The sequence below is a fragment of the Actinia tenebrosa genome, unplaced genomic scaffold (genome assembly GCF_029948245.1).
Source record: "Actinia tenebrosa isolate PJP-AT-01 unplaced genomic scaffold, QUT_ActTen_1.0 PGA_scaffold9__36_contigs__length_13948895, whole genome shotgun sequence".
NCBI lineage: Eukaryota > Metazoa > Cnidaria > Anthozoa > Actiniaria > Actiniidae > Actinia > Actinia tenebrosa.
In genome coordinates, this window is record NW_028292586.1 from 4,664,921 (window position 1) to 4,691,413 (window position 26,493).

General features: G+C 36.9%; 3 protein-coding genes across 4 annotated transcripts; 1 reads left to right on the plus strand and 2 right to left on the minus strand.

Moving 5' to 3' along the window:
- Positions 1-10: 10 nt before the first annotated feature.
- LOC116300789 (uncharacterized) lies at positions 11-9,178 on the minus strand. Of its 2 annotated transcripts, XM_089024757.1 has the most exons (4): positions 9,039-9,178; positions 7,294-8,407; positions 1,279-6,119; positions 11-1,047 (listed from the first exon to the last, which is right to left on the minus strand). In XM_089024757.1, exons 2-4 carry the CDS (start codon positions 8,396-8,398, stop codon positions 1,018-1,020), a joined length of 5,976 nt encoding a protein of 1,991 aa, XP_088880883.1. In that variant the 5' UTR covers positions 8,399-8,407; positions 9,039-9,178; the 3' UTR covers positions 11-1,017. The 2 variants fall into 2 exon arrangements, with proteins under 2 accessions (XP_088880883.1, XP_088880882.1); XM_089024756.1 differs by having other exon boundaries at positions 11-6,119.
- A 154-nt stretch (positions 9,179-9,332) lies between these two features.
- Positions 9,333-17,225, plus strand: LOC116300792 (uncharacterized). Its single transcript, XM_089024898.1, has 3 exons — positions 9,333-9,627; positions 10,331-11,396; positions 11,873-17,225. The coding sequence occupies exons 2-3, from the start codon at positions 10,352-10,354 to the stop codon at positions 16,903-16,905; spliced, it is 6,078 nt and encodes a 2,025-aa protein (XP_088881024.1). The 5' UTR covers positions 9,333-9,627; positions 10,331-10,351; the 3' UTR covers positions 16,906-17,225.
- Positions 17,226-19,395: 2,170 nt separating this feature from the next.
- Positions 19,396-25,664, minus strand: LOC116300795 (pancreatic secretory granule membrane major glycoprotein GP2). The gene is made up of 5 exons (XM_031709736.2): positions 25,507-25,664; positions 21,958-22,266; positions 21,046-21,242; positions 20,371-20,564; positions 19,396-19,596 (listed from the first exon to the last, which is right to left on the minus strand). Exons 1-4 carry the CDS (start codon positions 25,580-25,582, stop codon positions 20,379-20,381), a joined length of 768 nt encoding a protein of 255 aa, XP_031565596.1. The 5' UTR covers positions 25,583-25,664; the 3' UTR covers positions 19,396-19,596; positions 20,371-20,378.
- Between the last annotated feature and the right edge of the window lie 829 nt (positions 25,665-26,493).

The window sequence follows — 26,493 nt, forward strand, 5'->3', positions numbered from 1 at the left end:
CATCCATAAATGAAAAAAAAGTGTCATTTTTAATGCTTAATTATTTCTTGAGTATTATGTACTGTTTAATAAACGAGCAGGAGTGTTTTATCGGGTATAAAACACGAGGCGTAGCCGAGTGGTTTTAGACCCGATAAAACACGATCTGCGAGTTCATTGAACGGCTTAGAAAACTCATGATGTATGTTCTCATATTGTACAGAATTCTTTACGAAATGAACCAAGTTTGATAGAGAAAATCCAAGTTAAAGTTTATGCAAATGAAGACGAATCTATATCCGATATAAATCAGATATAAAACCTCCTTCATGGTCATGATTTCTATCGTGTTTCCTTCATGAATTATTAATGAGTTTTTTAACTATATTTAATAGGTAGTTAATGAATAGAGGATATTACATGGGCGCGCGGAGATACGAAATTTATCTTCGAGTGTTGAAAAGATCTCTCACGAGTGAGCGCAGCGAACAAGTGAGAGATTTTCAACACGAGAAGATAAATTTCGTATCTCCAAGCGGCCATGTGATATTCTGTTTATTATATAATTATCCATAAAATCAACTTAACAAGCTTTTTATTATCAAAAAAGTTTTTATTTATAGACTAATAGCTTAAATACACATGGTAACGATATTTTCACATGTGAAAATAGCATGTTATTTTCACATGTGAAAATATCAGTTTTTCGAATAGGAGAAATATAGGTATTTTATGGATAATTACATATTAAATTGATTTTCTTACTCGACACCCTAAAAGATAAGTAGAGTGCTCACACTAAATCCGTGAAACAAATACTAATTTTTAGCACTAAATAGTGATAATTAAGCAATAGAAAACAAAGAATTCTGTATGAAATAGTACTAATTAGTACTATTTAATGTTCACGGTTCACTCTAATACCAGAGTTCTAAATGTCAATTTCATCTCTTGGGGTGCATGTGACGTCGTAGTCGACTTTTTGTTTGTTTTGTTATTTAAACCAACATGTCGGTCACATCTTTTGTCCTTTCATTCTCATGGGAAGGAATGCGCGCCATCAGTACCCTAAAAGATATTAAATCGCTAATCTTAATCTCTATTAAAGAGCGTCCTGTCAAACATGGGTGCTTTTGTAAACCTCAACATTTTTAGGTACTTGTATTTATCCGAAGGAGTTTTAGAAGCTAGTTCAAGTATAAATCTGGTCATTTCTTTAGCATTGTCATTTAGAAAGACATCTGTAATTCGTTGTGCCACAAATTTCGATATACTTGGATAAACAGATATTTTACGTACTTGCCTGTCCCAAAATCTGATAGTTTTTAATAGAAACTTCATCTTTAGATATTGGTATGTGATCATTTTAATTGGACATGTCAGGTTTTTTTCGTAGCTTTTCAAAGTTCTTATTACCGAAGAATCCGATCTTCCAAGTTCCAATAAGTATTGCTGAAAAACTTGTTTTGCAGTTTTTAGTTCCCGGCTTAATGATTTTCGGTAATTTCTAAAAACTTGACGATTATTATCAAGGCAACTTTCAATGGTTTCGAACATCTTAGCTGCTGCTTCTGGTGAACACATGTTTAAATTTAGTGCCGCTGCAGTATATTCATGGGGCGGAAATGATATTGACGTCTTTCTTATATCGGTCATAAGACGTTCTCGTTCTAAATCATTTAAAAGTTTTATGAATTCTTCGGGATACATCATGTCACTCTTACTTTGTTCTTCTGAGATCTGACGTGGTTGGTCTTGATAGTTCGGTCTTATACACCTTAGTGTTACGTCATCCATGTTTTTTAAGTAGACAAAGATTGACCTGAGCTCATTTAGCTCAAGTGTTAAAAAATGATTGAAGATATTTCTCATTCTTTCAAATTCATCAACTGTTTTAAAAAGAGGATGTGTGGCGTCTAAAAACAATTTCTGGATGCCGTTCCTATATACATAGATGTTGGAAATACTTGTCGGAAGAAAAACTATATCGCTCTCAAAAACATCTGTGATATCAAAGTCCTCAAAGTCGCTACATCGAATGAATTCTTTCATAACGTCTTGTAGCATTTTTAGTTCCTCTTTATCTAAATGAAGATCCAATCTTCCAGGAACTTCATGAAACAAAAAATTAAAAACCAACGAGTATTCTGTCAGTGGATCTGGGTAAATCATGGATGCCCCATACTTAAGTAACACCCCAACAACCTTACACCAAGGGTTATCCCAGTCACAATCTTCCCCACCATGCAGCTTGGCTAAGTACATGGGCGTGATGTTATCCCTTGTGGGACAATTAGCAGTTAAACCAGTGACTTTGTAGTGGCCTCTGGCAACGAACAAGTCGTCAATGAACCTCCACATTCCTCGAGTGGCTGCTAAATGTAAGATTGTAGGAGCCTTTTTGGTGGCATCACAGCCTACATGAAATGGATTGTCTCTTGTTAAGTGGCTTAAAATAGCACTTGCAGTAAAAGACGCAAATTCGATTTCTAGGGATGTTAAAAGATTTAGCTTGTGGAAATTGAAATATGGACGGTATTTGACGGCATACCAAATTGCAAGAGTCAAAGCGTCAAATCCTTCTGGACTTTCTTTGGTAGCATCGGCTCCCCAATCCAAAAGGTGTTTGACAGCAACAACATTGCCTCCTTGAGCTGCTCGGTGAAGAGCTGTATAGCCTTCATCATCAAGACATTCATCGATGATCTTGTAACCTCGGGGATGTGATTTGATGGCTTTAGTAACAGGTCCATCGCGTACTCTTACTACTTTCACTTGTTCCCCTACGGTTATTTTATCGTATTCATCAAACAAGTAATCAAATAAAGCATTTTCTTGCTCGAGATATTCTACCCACTTGACTGGATCTCGAAATACTGATAAGTACTGCAGATAGTGTACCTTGTGGTAGGCAGCAAGATGGAATGCAGAATCCTCAAATAATTCTCCACATCGTATATCAACAGTAACACCATGTTTTACAAGTACTTTGGCCATGTTGCGCCCCCCTTGTCTTAGATAAGCAAGAAGAGGTCTTGATGACGACTCTAAGTCATTACAATTAACATCATAGCCAATGCCCAACAAGTAATCGAAATAGTATATCAGATTGAGCTCTATAAAAGATATTACAGAGGCACAATCAGTATCATCACGAATTAAGGCTTTAAAAAGCAATTTATGAGCCTCTGACATAGATTCTAACTTGTCCTTTAAATTCTGGCTATCAGATATCACACCGATGTCATAAGCGTAAAACAAAGGTGACGTGAGCGCAACAAACTTCCAACTCGAGGTCTCTAGAGTAGCAAGCATTGATTTTGAGACATTTGAAATGATATCTACAAAAAGTGTCATCAATTTCAGACGATACATCGATTCCAAGTCATATGATTTTCCTTTCGTAAAGCTTGCCAGAAACCTGATCATAGAGATCATCCAAGGGTACTTGTGCTTGAATGGATTCTCGATGACACTTCTATAATTTGCATCTATTGGCTCAATTGGGGTCGCAACGTATGGATCCATTAAATAGAATTCTTCGTCAATAGAATGCTTTTGAATAATATAGTGGATTGATGTGTTTCCATCTGAGGTTATGGCAGTACCATTAGTTCCAAGTTCAAACAGTTTGTCAAAAATCCCATCATTCTGACACTTACAAGCATAATGGATGGGAGTCATATCATTTGGACCTTTACTGTTGATATCTGCGCCTTTTTCCACAAGAATAGACAAAATATCTGCATGTCCATAGCATGATGCAACGTGAATTGGCTGCAGGCCTTCGCAATCTCTGGCATTATGATCAGCTTTGTATTTCAGGAGTAAGTTTGCTATGGCAGCAGCGCCGCTGTGTACTGCCACGTGCAGCGGCGTGTAGCCACAAGGCCAAGAGAAAGGTAAAGAGTCCAGTATTGAATAATAGTGGCAGATGCTGGAGGGGTTTGCTCCTGACTTTAAAAGCAATTTTGTCACTTTCAAGTGCCTTTTCTCAACTGCTTCAAGCAGTGGATCCTTTCCATAGAAGTTTATGCAATGGACTGCCTTTTTAGTTGATTTAAGAAGCAACTTCGCAATTTTGGACAAGTTTTTGATAGCAGCAATATGCAAAGCTGTATTACAATCTTGTCTATAGTTTTGGCGGTCTTCAAGATTAAGAAAATGGCATTGCCCTTTGAAATAACCATTGGACATCTCATTACAATTCATGCAAGTGTCTTCAGCTCCATTCTCGAGAAAAACACGTATAGCCATAGAATTCCCGTTCATAGCAGCATAATAGAGACATCTACTATCAGGAACTGCACCATGTTCCATTAGAGTCTTGATCGTTTCAGAATGATTGTACTTGGCAGTAAGATGCAATGCACTGTAACCGGATCCTGACAAAGTGGAGACACTGACATTATTCTCAAGAAGAAACTTCATAGTTTGGTGGTGACCTCTTTGAGAAGCAACATGCAACAAACTGTATCCGCACATCTGATGTTCACAATCTTGAACATCGTCTTCTGCTGTTGGGGGATTACCACATGTTAGCGTTGATATCATATGTTCTAATGAGGCTCCTTTTTGGTAAAGTAAGCGAAGATTGGATACACGATCAAACCTTGCGGCGTAGAACGCTGGGGTGCGACCCTTGTTATCTTCAATGTCTACATTTTCAAAAAAATTAAGAAGGAGAGCCACAGTTCTTTCGTTTTCTTCGCCTGCTGCAATGTGGAGCGCTGTAATATTTGTGCTGGTGTCACATACTTGGACCATTTTTTGATTAAGATTTTTAAAATCGTATACATGTTGTTTTGTGCTTGAGCCTCTTACGATATAAGTTGCAAGGTTGTATACAAACTGGGTAGTGATGTTGACGGATTTTTCGTGGATCTTCTTAAAATAGTAATCTGCAAGCAATTGGTTTCCTTTCTTTACGTCTACGTAAAACCTTCCGCCTCTGTTAGAGTTACTCGTCAACCATTCAGTCAGAGAACTGTGATAAACTGTGACTGTCTGGTTTTCTTGGATGCTACTGAGATACATTGATAGGTCCTCTAACATTAACAAGAAATCATATTCAAAATCAAAAACGTCCGTATCCTTCAAGTTTGTCACAAAAACCTCATAAAGCTCTTCTGTTGTTAGCGGAGAAAGTGTTGCAACTAGAATCTCAAATATTTTACGAGGACCACGAAATTTTTCCTTGGTGTCAAACTTTCGCTCAAAAAATTCTTTATAGATGCTGTTAATTGATGTTGGTAAAGAGTTCCAGGTCGCTGCGCTAACTCCTTTGGTCTGCAAGTACTCCAGGACAAGTTTAATGTACAAGAAATTTCCTTGGCTTTTGTTAACCATGGCTTGGATTGAAAAATCATCAACAACAAAACTTTTCATTTGAAACAGGAAAGAATAACGTAATTGTGAAAAGATAAAACGTTCGATATCTTGCAGATTTCTTGGGTCTTCTGGCAAGAAATCCATAACATCGAGACTACTAAACGTTCTTCGAATATCTGTTACGTTTCTTGATGTTACAATAACCTTAAGCCAGTTGGGAAACATTTTCATGTTGTTGCTTAAGATATTCACAATCGATGTTCCTTTGCCTTGCTCGTTCTCATTGTAGCACTCATCCAGTGCATCAATAACAATGTACATTGTTGGCTCCAAAAATCTTAGTCGAAGTCTTGACAATGGAGTAAGAATTCCCTGCTCAAAGCATGCCGTTGGATCGCTCGAGCACTGCTCATTTTCAAGGACTCTCTGTATGAATTTATCATTCAATACTAAACTTTCATATTCTTGTAATCTTCCGGCTATCATGCTTGCTAAATTACGAACAAATACAGCACCATTTTGTGTGTTTTTATGTGAATGAATACAAAGATGATACCCCAGGATTTGGCTGTGCAATGAGAAGCTTGATAGCTTAGAGCAGATGAGATTTGAAATTAGAGCAGACTTGCCAAACCCTGGTGCTGCAATAATCATGACCCCCTTAAATTCGTCATTTTCAAGAGAATTTGAAATGTCTTTAAAAAGCCACTGACGTCCAACGAAGCCTTCCCTTGCCCGATTAAGATGTCTAGTAAAGTCTATCTCCATCAAACCATGGACGTCTCCAGGTTTTTTTCTTGCACTACAACCTTCGGTACAAAAAGAAAGCATAAAAATTTTTCATTTACATGCACAAATCATCTCGCACAAATAAGATGATGTAGTTGCTTGGTTGGCTGAATTTCCCCAACCCGAAAATACATGAAAATCTATCAAACGGCAAAATGCTGGCAGAAATCATTTGCCTTGTGAACAATGTCATCGTTGTTAAGATTATAGCCACTTATGATCAGATGGACATCATATGAACATCATCATCATATCGTTATCATCACAAAATCATCATATTATCACCATCACCATCATCAATGTCATCCTGGTCTTCACGGCATTATGAGCATCAGAAGTAACAGCAGCAGATCTTCATCATAACCACTACCATCATCATTATTATTATTATCAATGACAACATCGTTGTTATCATCAGCACTAACATCATTTGTCCAGCAACAGTTTTATCAATTTCAAGTTAATGACTACTTATGTATTATCACCAGTAATTGTCATCATCATAACCACTACCATTGTCACCAATGTCATAATCAGTTCTCGTTGTCATCATCCTCTCCATTATCATTTCACCCTCATCACATAATCTTCAGCAATCACTATTACCAAAATTAATACCAATTTCAAGTTAATGACTACTTATGTATTATCACCAGTATTGTCATCATCATAACCACTACCATTGTCACCAATGTCATAATCAGTTCTCGTTGTCATCATCCTCTCCATTATCATTTCACCATCATCACATAATCTTCAGCAATCACTATTACCAAAATTAATACTAATTAATAGTAAGACCTTATTCATCTTAATCGTTGTATGGAATCGGTTTTCCCATAAGAACCATGTGTCATTCCCTAGAGAATAAAATTCTATCAGTTTGAGAGGTATCTATATTCATGTGTCTTCTTATGCACAACCGTTAAAGATAGAAGGAAGAAAAAAAACAAAAATCAACTCCTAAATTCCAATTGGAATTACAGTGGATGAATAGCTACTCTGTAGAAATGCCACTGTTAAATCCCATCTTATATTTATTTTATTATTAGATAGAAACTATATTCTTTGGAATGACACGTGGTCTGTTATGCTGGAAAAATATTGCACCAAGACGAATACGGTCTATTATCATCATCATCCACAGAAGCATGAGAAAAAATAGCATCAACAATATCAAATAATTTAACTTACCAATTTCGTCTAAATTTTCATCCAAAGTTGTAATAGCACCAAGCAAAAATATCATTATTATAACTTTTCTTGGAATAGCTCTCAGCACCATGAGAATAAAAATAATGGCCCACAATGACAGATGTTTTAAAGAATACTTCATAGCTTTAACGGTGCTGTTTTCCCTGGACCTTTTTTCATTATTGCTGTCTAGGTTTTCCAATCTGTGCAGTAAAACATCCATTTGATCTTGTATATTACAAAGAACACTTGTATTATTTAATAGAACATCTTCTCTTTCTTGTCCAACTTTCATGCAGTAACTAACCATTGTTTTGACACATTCGATTTCTTCTTTGATTTCATTAGCATGAATATCTTCTTGGCCTTTCATAGAGTCAATTTTTCCAACAAGTTCATCCTTCATGGACGTCATTGATTTTTTAAATTCATTGACCACTTTAGTTTCCAAGTCTTTAAAGTCAATCAGATCATCATTCTCTAATGCAATGATTTCGTTTAATGCATCAGCAGCATAGGCATCGCCAATCAGCTCTGCATCTTGCAGAAAATTTTTCATGGACAGCAATGCATCAGTTGTGTTAGCTGCGTCAAGCTCCTGTGTTGCTGCGTGTGCCCAAGCATTTCTTGTGTCTTTAACTTTTTCTACAAGTTTACTGTCAATTTTATAATAGTTACACCAGTACAAAAGATTCAGGAGCCCAGTAGCATCAGTCTCTGCACAGGAATTCCCTTTAGCACAACCGTATGGCATGTACAGCTTGGCTACTTCCCAGTGACCAACACTGGGATCATTCCATAGTGAAGCATCACTTTGATTCCATGTTGGCTTTCCTTTTGTGTGATACTTCAACAGCTCCTTAGCCCACAAGCAGGTAATTGTATTATGAAAAGGATGTCTCGTGTAAGTACATGTACAGAGAGGAAGTCCTTGAAGGCTGGCTGTCACTATACCATGGAATGCCTTCGCTTCTCTTTCTATGTATGGTCGTATTCCTGCACACGTAATAGAAAGAGCATGGGTGACTTTAAGCCAGTTTTTGTACTTTTCGTTTTGGAGGCTTTGCTGCCAAGAAGTTGATACTACTACCCTTGCCTCTTCCATTTTGGGACACTACGAATAAAAGCACACCACGGTCAAATTTAAATGCATGATTAAAACTAAATTTCAACAACAATATCGATAATTCAAATGAATATTTAAGCACAAACAGGAGCATAACACAAGCGACCAAGATATCACCAAAGGCATTAAGGCAGTGCAAACATGGCGTCCACGTTGCAGCATCTCGCGTTTTATACGAAGATAGCAGGCGATCTCTTTATCCAGATGACATCATTTACCTCTTTCGGTTAACCCTCCATATTTATTTGAAATTTCCATTGCCACTAACAAAATCTTGAAAGACATTCTGGCCTTAGTGTAGTGCAAAATGATTAAAATCCGCTGAACCATAAACCATATTTACCACACACATGCACCACACGATAAATTGTGGATATTACTTCAACGAAACCGTTTTTGTAGTACATTAAGCAATAGAACATTCTTATTATAATTTTGGGCATTCATTTTCATTTTCATTTGCACTTCAAGATAAATAAGAAAATTGGTGTTCTAGGTGACAATGAATAGCGTTTTCGTCATGATGGACAGTGGACCGTAATAAGACCTGAAATGTGTTCCATACTTTTCTATTTACTTTGGAGCTACTCTTTACTCACACTTATATATAATAACTTACCCAATTGCTTCAGCACTTAGACGAGTCCCAATTACATCAAATAAACTCGCTTTTATAACAGTATTAGAGAAGCACTACGAAACCTTGTGTATATTTTTTATGCTAATACGATGCTTTGTGGCAGAACTAGTATAGTTTCTTGGAAATGTAAGGTATATTTAGCGATGTTGTCACGTCTGGAAAATGTGTGACTATGGAAAATAATATCTTCCAAAGGTCACGCTATCTATAAGGTTTTTGATAATACTTTTCTTAATTTTAGAAGAAAACAAACATTATCTTTCTACAGATCTCTCATGTAATATTTTTCTTTAAATCTTGTCAATTCATCAAGCACTTTCCTCATTCTTTAATGTGGGACAGGATTAATTTACATACGTTGTCACGAACCTTCTAGACAAATCGTGACACCTGACCATGACGACTCTCAGAATTAATTATATATATTTTCCCAGAATTATTAGCACACAAAAATTTACTTTGTAGGCTTCAATTTGCTTCAGAATTTCACTGCCCCCTTAAAGTATTCAAATAGCAAAAGCAAAGTGACGAATATTGAGGGTACACTTTTGATTAAGAAAATTCTCAGGTAAGAAAATTATTTTTTTAATTTGCCGCTTAATTTCTTCCAAAGCGACTTCAAAACTTATAATTAGTCGTCTTATTTGGCGATATTGTTATTTCTTAAACTGGTAAAAGTGGGTTCCTATACTTAAGTCTTTTAAAATAGTTATTGTAAGTTTTCATTGACATATTTATGAATCTCTCGATCGGTCGAGAGGACTGGCCTAAGAAATGCTAAACTATTTACAGCTTTTTCACTGAGAGAAAGCTTGTTTTCGGAGCGCGCAGCGGGAAAGATATATGGTTAAGGAAGTACTGGTTAACATAAAGACCAACTTTGCTGTGTGCATATCAGCGAAAGGCAATTATGCATTTGAGTATTTGTGTATCAGTCTGTGTAGAATCTTAAAGGATTGGCGTTACAACACTAATTATAAAATGAATAGGGTTATTCATCGTGTATATAAAGCTATAAATGGATGGAAAACCAGACGCGGATACGAACAAAGTCCGTTTTCCACTATGTAACCCTGCAATAACTGAATAAAGCCACTTATATCTCTTTATTTTATATTTATTTGTACTTATATAATTTATAATAAGACAAAATTTATCTTGAAATTCTGACTCGATATTGGAAAATCGAGTCAGATGGTATTTTATGTATAGTGCAAACATTAGATTATTTAATTGCCCCAGATATTTACGGATGGAACTGGTTTCAACAGGTTCCTGGTAGTATCTTTGTTATGCAAGACGAAAGAGTTCTGATATTGCCATCTTGGCAACAGAGGCTTCAAAACGAAAACTATAAAAACTGGGTTAAAATAGGATATGGGATTGACTTGGTGTGTAAAGCAATACGACCATACGTAGAAAGAGAAGCTAAAGCATTTCATGCAACACTGAAAACTACACTCCATGGGTTGCCTCTATGTGCATGTGTTCACACACCAAGACGTCGACCAAATCCGTATCATGATATGTCAAATTGTTCTTGGGCCAGAGAATTGGAAAGACAACACAAAAAAAGAAAAACAACATGGAGTCAAAGTAATTCTTCACTTTGGAATGATCACTGGGAAGTAGCCAAACTGTACATGCCCTACGGTTGTGCTAAAGGGAATTCCTGTGCAGAGACTGATGCTACTGGGCTCCTGAATCTTTTGTGCTGGTGTAACTATTATAAGACTGACACTACGCTTGTAGAAAAGTTCAGGGACACAAGAAATGCATGGGGACACGCACCCAAACAAGAGTTTGATGCAACTGAAACAAATGATGCTTTTCTGTCTATGAAGGATTTTCTACAAGATGCAGAGTTTAGTTCAGATCCCGATGTTATTGACGCCCTTAATGAGGTCACAAAACTGGAGAGTGATACCCTCATAGATTTTAAAGATATCGAAGTCCAAGCGATAAACCACTTAAAAGATTTCATCATTTCTATTAAAGATGAAATCATCGAAAAAGTGGATCGAAATGTAGCTCATGCGACAGAAATAAAAGACATTCTTCATTTTTGCATGAAAGGTGATGCAGATCGAGACAACGTTCTTAGTGACATACAGAACACAATAGAAACAATCGAGCTAAGGGAGCAAGAGAAAAGCAAACAGAATAGATGGATTCTGAATACCCTTGAGAAAATCTTTAACAGCTTCTTTCTGTTGATCGTGAAACTGTTGATAGCGTATTTGACTGTGGGCAAAATAATTCCAAGTCGGGCCAGAGTCTTATTTCTCTTCCTGGTGCTGAGTGTAACCATTCTTGAGGAGAATACGGTAGATTCTGGTAAGTATTTGGTCTTGGGTTTACACTAATACGATTTGAAAATGCTCACGTTCGTAAACACTCTTTATAGCGGTGAGATATTTGGAGACGAAGCCCTTAAGCATATATTGTCTTAATACAGACAGTAACCTTTTGCAATTGACGTGTGAATAGAATGGTTGTACCTGTTGCTGGTGTCCCCTTGTGAAAGGAAGAAAAAACAAGGTTTAGCCTTGTCCCTATAGGCATCAGCATGTAGATCATTCTCAGATCCACCAGAATACATTCTCCTTCCATCTAGTAAACAGTTTTCTCACAATATTTTCAGTCAACCCACAACAACAAGATACAAAATGTGAAGTTAGATTTATACCCAAAACGCGGCTTAGAACCCCACCGCTGTCAAATAGGGGTGCTAGGGCACCCCCGCCTTCTCCGCCTCCTATAATGCAATAACAAAGGACTCAAAAGTCACTTTTATATTTTACTGACTGTAGATTGTGAAAGAAACAAGCTCTACGATATCGATCCATTTGAGCTGAAGCAATTTGATTTCACTGAGTACCTGAATCGAGCAAGAGAAGGTTTCGTTGGACGCCAGTGGTTGTTCAATACTATTACAGAATCAATCGAACAAAAGCATAAAGAATCCAGAGGAGTCTTGATCGTTGGTCCACCAGGTTTTGGGAAGTCGGCACTGATATCAAATCTGATTTGCTCAAAACTGTCAAGACTTTCATTACACAGCCAAATTCTAGGATACCACTTCTGTATTCATTCTGACAAAAACACTTTGAATGGTGCCAAGTTTGTTCGTAATCTGGCAAACATGATAGCATCGAGATTACCAAATTATAAAGACTTATTGTATAAGGAAAAGTTTATACAAAGAATTCTCAAAGTTGAATGCTTGGGAGATCCAACAGGATGCTTCGAGCAAGGAATTCTTGCTCCATTGCTGAAACTTCAACTAAGATTTGAATATCCAATGTACATAGTTGTTGATGCATTAGATGAATGCCTAGACGAAAAGGAAAAAAACACTGAAAGAACTATAGTGGATGTCCTTCAGCATAAAATAAAACAATTTCCATCCTGGCTAAAGGTCATTACCACCACTAGAAACCAATCAAACATACGAAGAAAGCTTAGGAATCTTGATTTGATTGAACTTCATCCTGACGATCCAGAAAACTTGCGAGATATCGAAAGGTTCCTAACTTCAAAATTAGAGGGGTCTATTCAATCTCGGGTAAGGAGTTACGTCCTCTCAGGCAAAGATACGTCAGTTTCGGACCTTGTCCAGAAAAGTCAAGGAAACTTCCTATATATTAAACTGATTTTGGAATATCTGCTCAAAAGAGAACTAACAGATAAAAGCCATCTTCCAGATTCTATAAATAGCGTCTATCAAGATTTTTTTGAACGGAAATATGATTCACTTGAACAATTCAGTGCACCTCGTACAATATTTGAGATTTTAGTTGCTACAAAGTCGCCGGTAACTGTTGTGGAGTTGTATGATATTCTTTCCGATGAAAAAAAGGATTTTGATTGCGACTACCATTTGCTACCAGTTCTAGAAGATCTGTCAATGTATCTTCTCTATACGAAGGAAAGGCAGTCGACAGTTCGTATCTTTCACAATTCCCTCACTGAATGGCTAACAAGTAACTCAAACAAAGGCGGAGTTTTCTATGTAAATGAAAAGAAAGGAAGCAGAGCCTTAGCTAATCACTTTTTAAAGGTAATCAATGGAAATTTCAGCAAAGTCAATCCCAAGTTTATCTTCGATCTAACTACGTACATTGTTGTTGGAGGACATCTGAAGAGGCACACGGATAGCTTCCTTAAAATTGATCCTACGTTAATCAAAGTTAAAGACAAACGTACTGGTTTTACTGCACTCCATCTTGCTGCGGAAGCAGAAAACGAAAAGGTACTAGCTATGTTGTTAAACATTTTTAAAGATGCAAATGTCGAAGATATTAAAGGACGTACGGCTGCATTTATGGCAGTTACATTTGGTCGTTTCAACAACCTACGTCTACTTCATGAGAAAGGAGCATCTTTGTCTCGAGTGACAAAACGACATAAGCTGCCAGTTGTCAAAAAGAGCATAATTGATGATACTTTGGAATGCAAGCGTCAAATGTGTGGATACTCACTGCTTCATGTGGCTGCTCAAAAAGGTCACAAAGACATAGTCGAGTACCTTATTAACAATGGCAGTGACGTGTTTTTGTTGTCAGCGACGGGTAACAGCGCCGTGCAACTTGCAGCTGAATTTGGTCATATTGAAATCGTCGAGCTGTTGTTACTACATGGGGCAGAGGTAGACAACACTTGTCTTTACTATGCTGCTTTATATGGGCAAGTTGGGATCGTAGAGTTTCTATTAAAAAAAGGAGTCAGAGACTCGTGTATTCGATGTGATGGCATCGATGATCAGATATCAGACTTTGTTCGAAATTGCAATACAGCTTTGCATGCAGCGGCCATTGGTAATTACCCAGATGTGATAGAAACTCTGCTCACTTCAAAACATAATGCAATCAATTGTGTAAATTATTTTGGCAAAGAACCAATCCATGAAGCAGTTCATCACAACAGTTATCGAGCAGTGAATGCGTTTCTAAAACATGGCGTTGACACTTCGAATAGATGTAAGCTCAAATTTTGTGGATACACTCCACTGCATCTGGCAGCACATCATGACTTTGCTGCCCTCACGAGTTTGCTTCTGGAACACAACGCTGATTATAATGCGACAAACTGTGAAGGCCTGCAACCAATTCACGTTGCTTCTTGTCAGGGACATGGAGACGTAGTGTCTGTTCTTGTCGAACATGGCGCAGATATCAACAGCAAAGGTCCAAATGACATGACTCCCATCCATTATGCTTGCCGATGTAAAGCAACGGAAATATTTGATAAACTTTTTGAGCTTAGTGCTAATGGTTTAGCACTCACTGCAGACGGAAAGACACCTTTGCAGTTTTTGATTCAAGAATATCTTATAGATAGAAGTTTTTACTTTCTTGATCCGTATGCTGTAAATCCGATTGACCCAGTTACCTTTGATTCGTCGGAAGATAAAGCTGTCAAGTCGCACATGAGAGAACATTTTTGGCTTACATCTTCCACAAAATTCCTCCAGTCGTTAACTAAGTCCCGTGATATCACTTTGTCTGAATTGGGGACAGTTCTGGGGCCATTGCAGTCATTTCTCTCATATGGAAGTGTTCTCCCTGAAAATATCATTGGTAAAATATCGATAATTTTGCTTGGAAGTGATCTCCACATAAACTCTAGACTTGTCGTTCTCTCTACACCTGCCCCATTTCCTGTTGACATTGGTTTGGCATCCTTTTTACAAAACCAACATACAAATTTGAATAAACTTAGCACAACAAATGTTTTGCCACCTTTCGTGAAAAAAGGTTTTTCAACGGCACTTATGACAATGACGGGGAAAATAAACTTTAAGTGCCCGATGTTAGCAGCCTTCATCCATCACAATATGGTGTATGCTGTTGATGCGTTTTTACAATTAGGAATGGATGTCAATTGTGAGGAGTCTGGCCTAAGCCCACTTCTTGCTTATCTAAGACAAGGGGGACGTAACATGGCGAAAGTCCTCGCGAAACATGATGTTACTGTTGACATACGATGTGGAGAATATTTACAAGATTCCGTATTTCATCTTGCTGCCTATCACAAGTTGCATTATCTTCAGTATCTTTCAATATTCGTAGATCCCATTAAATGGGAAGAGTACCTGAAAGAGGAACATGCGTTGTTTGACTATCTTTTCGATGTCTATGATGAAGTATCCACCGAAGGGCAGCTTAAGTTAAAAAGAGTTCGAGATGGTCCTGTAACCATAGCAATCAAATCCAATTTCCGTGGCTTCAAGATTATAGACGAATGTCTCGATAATGACGGCTACACAGCTCTTCAACGAGCAGCCCAGGGTGGGAATGTTGTTGCTGTCAAACACTTTTTAAAATGGGGCGCAAATCCTTCCTTGGAAAGTCCAGAAGAATTTGACGCTTTGGTTTTGTCAATATGGTATGCAATCAAATACCGACCTTACTTCGATCTTTTTAGACCAAGTCTTTTAACATCAATGGAAGTCGAATTTGCATCTCTCACTGCGAGTGTCATTTTGAAGCATTTGACCAAGAACAAACCATTTGACATTGGATGTGATGACAAGAGAATTACACCAACACTTATGCATTTAGCAGCCACTCGTGGAATGTGGAGGTTCATAGATGACTTGTTTGATTTGAAGGATCACTGGAGTGTAACTGGTTTAACTGCTAATTGCCCTACAATGGATAATATTACGCCCATGTACTTAGCCAAGCTGCATGGTGGGGAGAATTGTGACTGGGATAATCCTTGGTGTAAAGTAGTTGGAGTGTTATCACAATATGGAGGGTCCATGATTTACCCTGACCGTGTAACTGAGTACTTTCTAATCCTCAATTTCTTGTTCAATGATCTCCCAGAAAGATTTTACATTAACGAATTAAACCATGAGGAAATTCAATTACTTGGTGATAGCAAAGAGTGCAAAGACTTCCAGGAAGAGGGACATATTCTTACAGGCAAATCTCTTGAAGATATTCTTTTCGACGACTATCTTAACCTTTCCTATGATTACCCTCTAGAATCACAAGATGAACAGTTTAACTCAATGAATTCACAATACGTCGAAATTATTTTGAGACTAAGAAAAGAGGAAAGTAATTTCCGATCAACAAAGCTGGACTTTTATATATTCTTGACAATCAAGCTGATTAGTTTGAAATGGAGTCTTCATTTCTATAGAAACAATTATGACAGTATACTGAAGTGTGTGCCTCATACCATGGAACCAATTCCCAAATACCCAACCATTACAAATCTTAATGCCCAACACTTTTTGCCAACAGAAGAAAACTTCGAAAAAGAAAAGGTAAAGTCTAATCACATGGATGATGACGAAAACATCGTAGATGCCTTTATGTCCATTCCAGATATGTGTTCTTCAAAGTCAACAGTCGATTTCGAAACTCTTGATAAAATTTCACACAAAAATCGCCTGATTTTCAACAAACATTACAAAGCATTTGCCAAAAAAATCGAAATTGCAAAACAAAAACTTCGACAAAAGAAAGTTAGAGTCGGAATATTCGACTCTGTGGATAATCTCTTTCACAACTTTGAAAGTACGATGCATTGCCAAATGAAGGATGTCACCTACAAATATGCAAGATTCAAGTTTCTTTTACATACAATGAAATTCTGGAGCGTACAAGTTAAAAAGCTCGATATGTATCCGCTCATTCCAAAATTTGCTTCAGAAAGGATCCAGGAAATCTTCCAAAGCGAAGAACAAAAAGAGATGCTTCCTTTTATCATCAAACTAGCAAAGGTTGATCCTTCAGATCAGTATGAACATTTGAAAATGTTTAGATTTTCTGCACCTCCATTAGAAGAAAAGTTTAGGGAGCCAGACAATCAGAAGTCTAGTTAAAAATAGGTTCTATACCCTGAAATATTATTATTACAATCAACTGTATCAATGAAAATTTATATTTTTTTCTGAAATGGTCCGCTATGCTTGCATGATCGATGCTGTTATAAAAGCTGGAAATTAATATGCTTTCGTTAAAGGCTTTTTTCTTAATATTAATTAGTCATCGCCATATCAATGAATACATGTACAATCACAATAAATTAGTACTTTCACACTTTTCTACACAAGTTTCACATATTCTTGTTGAAGTCATTCAAATCAATTTTAAAGACAATTAGGTCGCTAACTTAAATAATAATAAACTAAATTTATTTGTACATATTGTGTCTAGCTTGTTAGTCGTTGTTGTCTTTGGATTAGGCAAGATACCTATGGCGTGGCTGGCTTGAGAGGCCCTCACTCTGAAATCCTGTCCAAAATAAGAGAAATAGTATTAAAGTTCCTATCACCCTTCTGACAATATTCTCAGTATTGATTCTACATGGGGTAAGATGTTGAATAACCCGAAAAAATTACATAGTTTGAGTGCGGATTCTTAAAGTTATAAAGGTTTTTCCATGCCATAAGCTAATGTTGTGACGTATGAGGAGTAATCATTTAATATACAAAACCTTACTGGCACAGATAAATTAAATTTGAAGTACGTCATTGTTTTCCCCATTGCTCTTATCGAAATTATTGCAAGTTAGTTTTCACATAGAAGCCGGTGTTTCGAATTACAAGGAACAACAAATAACCATAAATGCCTCCTCATACGTCACGGCATTAGCATATGACATGGAAAAACCTTCATAACTTCAAGAAGCTGCACTCAAGCTATGAAATTTTTTCAGGTTATTCGACATCTTATTCCATGTAGAATCAATACTGTAAATATTGTCAGAAGGGTGATAGGCACTTTAATATAAAAAAAGCATCAACAATTGCACTATTCTATCTGCTACATCTTTACGTACTGATCTTCATTGCGGTTTAATTATCTTTATGCATGGACTGTGTATCATTTAAGTTGGGGAATGAAAGATAAATTAACCATAATGATGGAAAAATACTATAATATTCGCTTATTTTGTAAAAAAAAAATCTTATGAAGAATACTAGACTGTATTTGGTAAGGATAGCCTTTCATGAATTAAGTTTTTTACCAAATAAACGATCCCACAAGCATTGAAAATAAAGCCAATAACCACTTATGCGATCATATGAACATCATCAACATATGATCATCATCACAACGTCATCATATTCTCACCATGGCTCCATCACCATCATCGATGTCATCCTGGTCTTCACAGCATTATGAGCATCAGAAGCACCAGCAGCAGATCTTCATCACTAACCACTACCACCATCATTATCAATGACAACATCGTTGTTATCATCTACTGAGCAATAACAGCACCTGTACAAATGTTGCGTGGGGATCACAAAGAATGCTACAACTTGCGTTTCAAGGATTTGGCAACTGAAATGATTGCATCGAACCTCACAAAAAACTTTAATCGTCTTCTCAAGATGAGGTAATCGCAATCTCCCCGACACGTTAAAAAATCAAAAAATAAATCACTTTTATTTAAGTGTCTAGTCGTTCTAAGCGCTTTCGCACTAATTGCTTGGGACACTTTTCGCTCACACACACTACCACTACATTGAATATTCTATGCACACAACGCTCAACTCACTCAACTAGTTGATATTAACGTCTAACTCAATGAAATTGAGTGAGACGCATTCCAGACACTGTGTTCATCTACAACTGAAGTTTATTTTGAAAGGTTAGGGAAGCTTCTTGAGAAAAACAGGCACTCATATAACAATCGTTACGAGGCTTTCATAAAGAAATTTAAAGATGTACAATATTCTTCGAGACAATTTTATTCAGATTGGGACAGGGAGTATTCACTCGCCGTTCAAAAAATGTTTTACCCGTCATGAGAAGAAAATGTTTTGTCAACAACAAGAAATTACCTATCAATATGCAAGGCTAAAATTTCTTTTGCATACACTTAAATTTTGGAGCTCTCAAGTCAGAAGAAAGTGAAATGTTCCCAATTATTTCAAACTTTACATTCGAGAGAATTAAAAGGGTTTTTATAAAAACAACAGAAAACAAATGATTAATCTTATTTTAAGACTAGCAAAAACCGATCCTTTAAATGAGTATGAGTACATGGAGATGTTCAGGTTTTCCGATCCACCTCTGAAAGAAGTGTTTCAGAATTAGCAAAAGATAAGAGTTCATCTCGTTAGCTCTTTTTAGGGCTTTCAGGGATGTTGTGTGTGGGGAAAAATGAATGATTTTTTAATCACACGGCGGCCATGTTTATTGTCATGAGAATAAAAACCTTTGTTTCCCCAGCATTAACTAATTCCCAAGCGCTTGAATTTGAGGCTACGCGTGGTGGAATCTATTGTTCAATCCAACATGGCTGCCGCGTGAAAAACGCCCATTTTACAATGCTAAGATAAACGTTCCTTGCAACTAAATAAAGTGTTTATTATTTTTTAATTCTTCATATTTGAATATAAGTTTATAATCATAATCGAATAAATTAGCTGCACTAAAATGACAAAAGGGAATCTTAACTAATAATAGCAATAGGTATTTTTAAATATTCTATAATAGTCTTTGACGAACTTTGTTTCCATTCGCTCAGGAATGAACACTGATGCAACGCCTGGAACATTCTGTGAAATAAGAATTAAGGAAACAAATAATCAGTAAAATAGTATTGTAGTTCAATAGTCCCCTTCACAGTTCCCTGCGCCATCTTGAAAGGTAGCCGTGCCTTCGCATCGAAGCGAGACGAACGGTGAGCTAGCAATGATAGAGACATGTGAATAATTGTCCAAGGTGTTTAAAAAAAGGTCTCTATCATTGCAAGCTCACCGTTCGTCTCGCTTCGATGCAAAGGCACGTTAACCTTTCAAGATGGCGCAGGGAACTGTGAAGGGCAGTCTATTGAAGCCAATTGCATGGAGCAGTTTCAATTTGTATCATTATTAAAAAACTATGCACTTGTCATGCTGTGATCTTGATGCTGTTCTCAGTTATTATGGCACCGTAGACCGTCGAGCTTAAGCTAATCTAGATCTGTGGTGACAGCGATTCCCTTTGTACCATCAATGCCTTGCCGTGTCCAGCAAACATGCCATTTTTCATGCGCGTATCAAAACTGATTTATGTCTTTAAAAGGACCGAAAACAGACTGAGGGAAGCCTAAGGGGTCCGCTTAGATGGGAGAAAAAAAGTAGACTAGTATATATAAGGTGGCTTCATTTAACTTGAAAATTTAATACCATTAGACATTAGCCAAAACTGGGGTGGGACTTTAGCATCGCAACACATTCCTCTTCGCGGCCCATGTTATAGTTTCGCAGCCCTCTATATATTTAGTCATATCACCAAATAGGTATGATAAGCTGTAAAAAAAAATTGCAGTGCTGTGTAATTTCAATTACCTCTATACTTATCGGCCGTTACCACAGTAACGCGAGAAACATCCAATTTCTGCAGGCTTTAGTTTGTAGACGTAGAACCTTCCACAGTTACGGACTTTGATTGGTTCCTCCCCAACACAACAGTTATTTTGTTCTGGATAATGAATGCAAACCTTGGCATCTGTGATACCTTGAGACGGCTGAGGATGGGATCCCTGTGGAATATCATATAACACGATGTCAAGGTGTCAAGTTGGTAGTTGTAGTGTAGTGGTAGTTGTAATGGTAATGTGGTGGTAGGTGTAGTGGTGTTGATAGCATTAATGGTAGAGGTAATTGAAGCTGTGGTAGTAGCTGTAGTGGTAAAGTAGTTAGTGGTAGAGGTGGTGGTGGAGATGGAAGACGTAAAGGTGGTTATAGAGGCAATGGTAGTGGGAGAGGTGATAGATTAGTTAAGGTATGTTGGTTATGGTGGTGGTAGTGGTTGTTGGGATTGTTGTGGTGGTAAAGGAAGTTATAACGGTAATATGTGGTGATGGTAGAGGTGGTGGTAGTGGTCGTGTGTCAAGTCGTAGGGACTAATAATTTTAGTGACACTTGTGGTGCTAAAGGCAGTGGTAAATAGGAGAACATCCTAACAGTCTCACAGTTCTTACAGTAATTCATTCATAACTATCATGCTTCAACATCAAGTACCTTCATCCATCCTGCCATATGGGTCCCACAACTCCACTTTGCCGGACAAGTGTTAGCGATAGCGTTACCAGCCTTGCCCTTGAATCGATACCAGCCTGGGACCATGTGTTCATCACACAAGAAAGGAGCTAACTTTTTGCTGTAGGTCATGGCTCGATCCTCTGAATCTAGGACCCTGGGTGCTTCACATTCATTATCTAAAGCATCAACAAATACAGAAAGTGCATGTTAGTGTTTGTTGAGAATATTGGTAAGACAAAAAATACAGCAAGTGCATGTTCGTCTTTCTTGAGAATATTGGTAAGACAAAAATACAGCAAGTGCATGTTAGTGTTTGTTGAGAATATTGGTAAGACAAAAAATACAGCAAGTGCATGTTAGTGTTTGTTGAGAATATTGGTAAGACAAAAAAATACAGCAAGTGCATGTTCGTCTTTCTTGAGAATATTGGTAAGACACAAAAACAAGGTAAGTAAGGAAATACTTATCAAAAACAGTTTATAATTGCATGTATACTTTCTTGATTTTTAATTGAAATATTAATTTGCATTGATTTATTTTGTTTGAAAAAGACAATGCAAGCACGTACAAATCAAAACCAATTAGACAAACAAAGTTGATTAACGTAAGAAAGCAAAAATACTCTTGGAAAAGAAGGGGAAAATACAAAAAACAAACAAACACACAAGCTTGACAACAAACAAACAATCGATAAAACTTGCAAAACGAACGAGTAAACAAACAATCAATCAAGATATTGATAAAAAGAAGTAAAGTACTCATGACAGATGACACAAAAATATATTTAATCAGACAAGCGCAAACATCGTTATACGTAGGATGGATAAATAATCACTCAAAACAGTCTTCTGTTTAAAAATAATAATGTTGACAAGACTAAATACAACTCACCCACTCCAGTATTCCTATAGACAAAGTTCGTATACCCTTTACCAACACCTCTCTCACAATGTGTAGATGGTCCATGCTTGTCATAGGTCAGGTGACCAGAATGCCCCGCCCAGCACTCGCCCCAGAACTGCAAGGCAAAGTACACATAGCCCTTGTCTTGTGCAGCTTTTGCACACGACTGCACGGTTATGGAGAGGTTCGACCAGTCGATGACAGGATCGGAGATGCGATGGTTTATGATCAGGTCAGGTAAGGCTCTGTCTTGAAGTTTGTCTTTGAAACATCCGACGGGAACGAAATTTTGCAAAGCTGTTTGAAAGAAATTCGTGATGAGAGTCAGTATATAGACCTATTCAAGTTCGGTGTAACGTTTTCCCGTCTCAGACCACGTATCATTCCCATTAGCACCATCACGTGATAGCAGCCGTGACACAGGGCACGACAATAGTCTTTTTTCCCTAGGAAACTGAATTCGTCTCATGTAAATCAGATTTATTACCGTAAAAAGATATATAGACCACCTCGATGAGTTCTTGCTCATGGGGTTAGCATGTTTTGAAATATGTTTAATTTTTAAAAAATCAGATTAGACCAGATTCAATTGTTCCTGTCATGGCTGCCATTGCCACGTGATGGTGCAAAGCCTCTATATGTGAATGACTAAGCTTAGAATGCTATTTTTAAAAGAACGACACGTTGTCTTTAGAATTGTAGATTTAGGCTACTTGTGACACGTGGTCTAAGATGGGAAGCATTACGTAGGCTTCCAGTCTGAATGGGTCTATAATAGAACAAAACAAAAAGACGAAAAAGAAATGTAGCGACTGTCTATTAAGCTGGGCTAGACTAACATCAATTTTACTTTAATTTAAATACAATTATATATGTTTTCATTTAAGTAAGTAAGTATAATATTTGACTCGAGTGTAGCTATACACCCAATAGACGACTTTCATAACTCAGTTTTTTCAGATAGAGAAAATGAAGCCTTTTTACCAGAAACTATTAATGCTATCTGAGAAAATACTTCACGAAAACTATTTCCAGAAAATTTTGTAGAATTTGACTGCATATCAAAGAAGTTATGAAAGAACGAAAATAGAGAGTTTTGTATGTATTTATCACTGGAAGCCTTGGTGGCCTCCTTTTGGTTGATTTTCAAAACTTCAAAAGCTCACATCTTGTAAAGGATTTATTAATTTAAGTAGAAACTCACACACCTTATCTGAATCAACAAGATCAATGATTTAAAAGGGTTTTCACTCCAAAAACATTGATTTTTAATGTTTATGCAAATTAGCAGCAGCCAGTTATGAAAGTCATGTATATGACGACAAATTTGAATATATTGTTTTGGACTGCTGACTAGCCTCTCATGCCTGAGAGATGAGGCGGTAAGCCGTGTGGGATGGGCTTGGAAATCATATAAGAACATGCGTAATGGGTAGATTACGACTCTAGTATGAAACGACTGAAGAAGAGGGTAAATGGGCCTTTCACAACTTCAAGTCGCGTAAAAAAATGAGCCAGCTCAACTAGAAACCGTGGACAGCCTCTCAAACATGTGAAAACGCTTTTTTATTTCCGCTTGAACATGAGGCCAGTCAGTCTAAAACAATAGCTATTCAAATTGTTCGCCATATTTTTCATTCGGTGTCTAGGTTCTCTCTATCTGGTTTGAGAATAGTCTGAGCCCGCAGTCCTCATTTCCAAAATCTTGTTCCTAAGCAACAGCAAATATTCGTAAACGATTAAGAATATGCTTTCAGCCATTTAGCACAATGACTTTGTTGTATTCGATGATTTCCTGAAATCAAGGTTTTTGATTTTAGAAATGATTGCTTCTCTCTCTTCGTTTTGTCTCGCGATTAGTCGCCGGATGTCGGCGTAATTCTGCATGTTTTCGCATTGTTTTTGCTTAAGTAATTCAAACAATAAGCTGATATCGGCAGCAGTTAGTCGACATGACTGACTTGTTCAATTTGTATCAATTTTCGTTGACTTTGACCACAGATAATGTTTGAGCTGATTTCTTCGGAAGCTCTTAAATGATTATTATAAAATAATAAAATAATAAAATACTAATCATAATCAGAAACAATTTGCAATCGTGAGGGTGAACGCATTTTTTGTAGATCGATCGCGAGAAAGTCCCAAAAACATTATTGATTTCTTAGGGGGAGGAAAACCGGAGAACTAGGAGAAAAAACCCTCGAAGCACAGGAGAGAACAAACGAACGACTCTACTCATATATCTTGACAGGACCAAGGATATAATATATCTTTTAGACGTGACCAATTTCCTAGTCATTTTAAAAGATAAAATACCGTGGCCACTTACGCCAGCGTGCACACTTTCTGCATATCTAAATGACGGTCGAGGGATTCCCGCAAATTATATATTATTATTATTGATTTGAATTCTTCAAAATCATTGCAAAGACCTATATATGACGATAAGCTTTCGATACGATTCTCCCTGAACAAACTAGGTAACCATTACATCACACCGTCTATACGTGCCTGCCTCTGTCATGTGTTTGACAACCGGATAAAATTTTGACTGAAAAATGGATAGCAACGAACAACAAGATATAGGATGGAATAGTAATGTTTGATAATAAGCTAATTAATATAAGGCTGTGCTTTGATAAACTTGATTTTTTTTTTTCTTCTTTTTTTTTTTTTTTTTTTTTTTTAATATCTTCATCTAGAATAGATAGGAATCGAGGTGGCGTAGTCGTACGTAGTGCACTCGCCTCTCACCTCTGGGATTAAAAGTTTGATTCCTGGACTCATCATCAGTAGAGTTTGTTAGGTCTCTCCCTTGAGAGGGGTTTTCTCCTGTGTTTTCCTCAAAAAAAAACTAACATGCTATAAATTCTAATCTGAAACTATGAGTTAGCCGTGCCCTGACTTCGCCATGACCTTTGATCAGTTTATACAAGGGATTGTTTCAGGGTTCAATAAACTTTGAAGTCTTTTTTAAAGGCTGGCAATTAAATACATATTTAGTTATAATGTCAGTGAAAACGAGGAGCCACAAAACTGAAGGAGTCGTTGTCATGGAGCTAGACTTTCTTTTTTTGTCATTTTGTCACTTTTTTTTCTTTTTTTTTTTTTTCTTTTTTTTCTCCCCTCATTTAATTTTTTTTTTTTTCTTTTCTTTTTTCTTTTTTTTTTTTGGTTTTTGTTTTTGTTTAATATGTAAGCCGATTCAGCCATGAAATCGAAATTCAAGCGTCAATTTAAACATCAAAAAGCGACTTCCCACATTCACAAGATAAAAAGAAAGAAATTTGAAACTTCTAAATTGAAAATAAATAACGACATAAACCGAAAACAAAAGATAAAAATAATGTATAATTAAGACATGATTTTTGTTTTATATGTAACTTCGGCATATATGGAAAACAAGAAAACATATAAATACTTTTCTATTAAAGTTTAAAACCCCTTTTTAGGAGAGAATGAAATTTCGTTTTGATTATAATTAACCCTCAACTTTTGCCCCAAAAAGTTTGGTGCTTGCCAGTTAGAAGTCCTTACCTTGTGAAAAGGAAATCCAAGAGCAGAAAACTATAAAGACGCCTAAGAATGCTAAGATATTTTGCAGGTTCTTCATTTCTTGTGGTACTGGTCGCTTCCTTCAAGGTTCGAGAGGTTGTAAAATGATTGTGATTGCTCCACTCTCCAATTTGCCTTTATAAAGCAGCCGCTTTTTAGGGTGAAGTATAGGTAAACAGGAAACATAGAGTCGACCTGTCAAAAACATTGATAGCTGATACCTCAATCTCTCCTAACACGTCATGTTCACTTAAAAAACTGTTCATTTGGTAAACTATCCTTAAAAGCGGCTAATTGCTTGCATAGATTTATCAAAGGAATTATCTACCGTCGGTAGAACCATGGTAAATTGTAGGTATACAAAAATAATCTGGTAGGATTTACTAAGTGAGCAAACAAATTCTTGTTTGAGTTTAAGTGAAGACTGTTCAATATTCGGTCCCGCCGCTTTTCTCATCTCTTCTCTTTTCTTCTCTTTTCTTCTCTTCTCTTCTCTTCTCTTCTCTTCTCTTCTCTTCTCTTCTCTTCTCTTCTCTTCTCTTCTCTTCTCTTCTCTTCTCTTCTCTTCTCTTCTCTTCTCTTCTCTTCTCTTCTCTTCTCTTCTCTTCTCTTCTCTTTTCTTCTTCTGTAGATTTACCCTTCATCTCTAGTAGTAAGTCATTTTTCCTTTCCTTTTTTTTTAAATTTATTCTGATTGAATTCACATAATTATTTGAACCTTTTCTTACTCCTATGCTATCCTATGACTCAGACACGCTTAAATACAAAATTCACAGTAAAATAAACAAACCTTCTCTTGGAAGTTATAGATAACTAATCGAGACTATCGTCGGAGACAGAAGATTGTTGGTGCTAGATAATATTAAATGAGGCTGAAACGGGATTATAGAAGCGTGTCATCCCTCTTGTAGAGTCTGTGGTGTATTGCATTTATGTCTCCGTCCTTCGGAGGAGGAGGGTGGCGGGAGG